Source organism: Penaeus vannamei, chromosome 26 (genome assembly GCF_042767895.1).
Source record: "Penaeus vannamei isolate JL-2024 chromosome 26, ASM4276789v1, whole genome shotgun sequence".
NCBI lineage: Eukaryota > Metazoa > Arthropoda > Malacostraca > Decapoda > Penaeidae > Penaeus > Penaeus vannamei.
Genome location: NC_091574.1, coordinates 23,067,777 through 23,070,276, shown reverse-complemented (window position 1 = coordinate 23,070,276; position 2,500 = coordinate 23,067,777). Strand labels below are relative to the sequence as shown.

The window sequence follows — 2,500 nt, the reverse complement described above, 5'->3', positions numbered from 1 at the left end:
GATACTCCTTGATTAACTCTAAAGGAAATGTAGAGCACTCAGACAATGTCAAAAAAGATAAGTGAAGCACGATGAAGCATTTTAAAGCATAGAAGAAAGGTGCACAAGATTCTATGACAATAAGCCATAAAGACAGCTTGACTCTAAAAGCCACTATATACCTTTTCCATCACACACGTACACTTTAACTTGACTCTAGAAGCCACTAAAACACCATTCCCAATCACAGGTGTACATCCTAGGATTAATCTAGACATACAAGCATTCCCATCCCTTCTCACACTCTGCCCGAAGTCTACACAAAGTAAGTCCACGGGTTATACCACCACTCGACTGTCACTTGTAATCCATAAGAACGAATAGACAGCTTAAGAGATTTAGGAGGCAGTGTAGCAAGAATTTGTTTGGCACTGATTTTTTTTTTTTTTAATCATGATAAAATTCCAAAGCTGTTCATTCAATTAAGATATCCTGATATGATTTAAATCACAGCAAATGAAGGCCTATTTTGGTAGATTCATAATGAAGATCATGGATATGGTTTACTCAAATAAAAGTGTGATATAAAATTATGCTAAAACAGAAAAAAATACAGAAAACCAACAAATACCTAAATTCTGAAGAGAAATCTCTTATCTTATATTAAACCCTGAATATAGGGTAAATAAAAAGGAGGAAAAGATGCTGATTCCAATAAAAAGAACATACATAACAGGAATACCAACTGTCAATATGATGTTCTCATTTGATTTTTCCCATTAGCCTTTCACATATCCTAAAATTTAGAAAATAAATGAAGTTATACAAACAAATTGCTAAAAACATTTGGGAGAGAGATTTTTAACCTAAATCCCCAAACACAGATTAGACAACTCACAGCCAAAGCAATAAAAATCAAACTGGAACACCTTGCCCACGCCAAGAGCAGATTAAGAAAGAGGAGACGAGTAGTTTATATTGACTTTTTTGTTTGCAACATCGACATCAATAAATAATTTTGATTATCATATCCCCGTTGGCTTGCAGATGCTTCGTTTCATCCCCTTAGTTCCAAATGCTGGATGTCACAACATTTATGGGTTTTCTGGACGTATGAATTCTACAGCTGGTGTATGAAATACTAATTTCATCAAACAGGAATATGACTTAATACCTAAGCCTTAAAAGGTCCAGCTATATATTGTTACCCTTCCTCTGTTGCATAGTATTTAGTAAACTGTTCTTCTGGATCTTTATCAGTAGCTCAGAAATTTAGCTATGTTCTCATTTCTCAGTTAGGATTCAATATGGGGATTCCAATACTGACTAAACCTTGTTAAGGAAATCTAAAGACTGTCATATTCCTGACTGTACTAACATCCAATACCAGTATTTACTTAGGTGCATTACAGTATACTTGAGTACATATTTAATCTCTTGAGTGTAGGTATGTGTGTGTGTGTGTGTGTGTGTGCAAGTGTGGTTGTTCTCACAGACATGTAATGAGGGCTTCGATCACCTGCCTCTCTCGTCATTGAACCGGAGATGGCAGCTCTGCCTGTGAAGCTTTCTTCAGTGCTGCTACCCATCTGCAAGAGAAAGATCAAGCATTCTGTGAGGCGAGTCAAGATAACTATTTCTGCCGAGATCTGATTTTTACCACTTCAAATTTCTAATTTTTGATATCATCCTAAAATATTACTTTGCAGTGATGTAAATAACATTAAATAAACTAACTTTTCATTGTGATACTATATTGACAAACTTTCAGGTATATGAATACATGAAGTGACTAGCATTGTTAGAGATAAATATTAGCAACAAACCCTGCAATATTTTGGTTCTTAATAAACTAAACACTAATAATTCTGAGTACTAATGATAATTAAAAATTAATCTAATACATTGTTCTCTTATGAATAATCTGCCTGCTAACACACCTTAAAGAATCCTCCTTTGAAGCTGCCAGGAATATATATTGTTTCTTGGAGTGGTGCAGCTTAAATGCTCGTTCCTTTTCCTTATCATTAATACCGCTTTCATTTCTTGTGCCCTGTTAAAAGAAAACATATTAAGGGAAATTATATTTCTGCAGCATTATTGTGGCTTCTTGCTACCTATGTAACCATAGGTAGCACTAATAATAATAATAATAATGATAATAGTAATAATAATAATAATAATAATAATACAGTGAGACTGCTCATTTGCCTTATTTATCTATAATCCTCAAATCTCCATCTGAGTGGAGGTCATAAGGATACTGACTAGGGTAAGATACAGCTCTCCTCTGTATGAGGACTGAATGAAACAGCAAGCATATGATTAACATTTTGGTTATAGTCAGGAACAAAAATCTCTGAAAGGCAGATTTTTGCTATACATCTTATTTAGTGTTTTGTTTCACTTTTTGTTTACATTTTATAAATAGGACTATTTTCCTGCCCCCCAAAAAACTAACTCACCTGCCAAAAAAATATATACATATACATATACACATATGTGCATATGCATATATGTA

The 2,500-nt window shown here is 33.9% G+C and overlaps 1 protein-coding gene across 6 annotated transcripts in view; it reads right to left on the bottom strand.

The window, feature by feature from the left end:
* Nucleotides 1-2,500, bottom strand: part of LOC113824449 (FYVE, RhoGEF and PH domain-containing protein 4-like) — a 166,227-nt gene that overhangs the window by 813 nt on the left and 162,914 nt on the right. For all 6 annotated transcript variants that reach the window (XM_070140175.1, XM_070140179.1, XM_070140176.1 and 3 more), the window contains 2 exons: nucleotides 1,920-2,032; nucleotides 1-1,568 (listed from right to left, as the gene is read on the bottom strand). The exon at nucleotides 1-1,568 is cut by the window's left edge and continues 813 nt beyond it. In XM_070140175.1, the coding sequence (XP_069996276.1) occupies nucleotides 1,511-1,568; nucleotides 1,920-2,032 (171 nt within the window). In that variant the 3' untranslated portion in view covers nucleotides 1-1,510. The remainder of the gene's footprint in view (nucleotides 1,569-1,919; nucleotides 2,033-2,500) is intronic.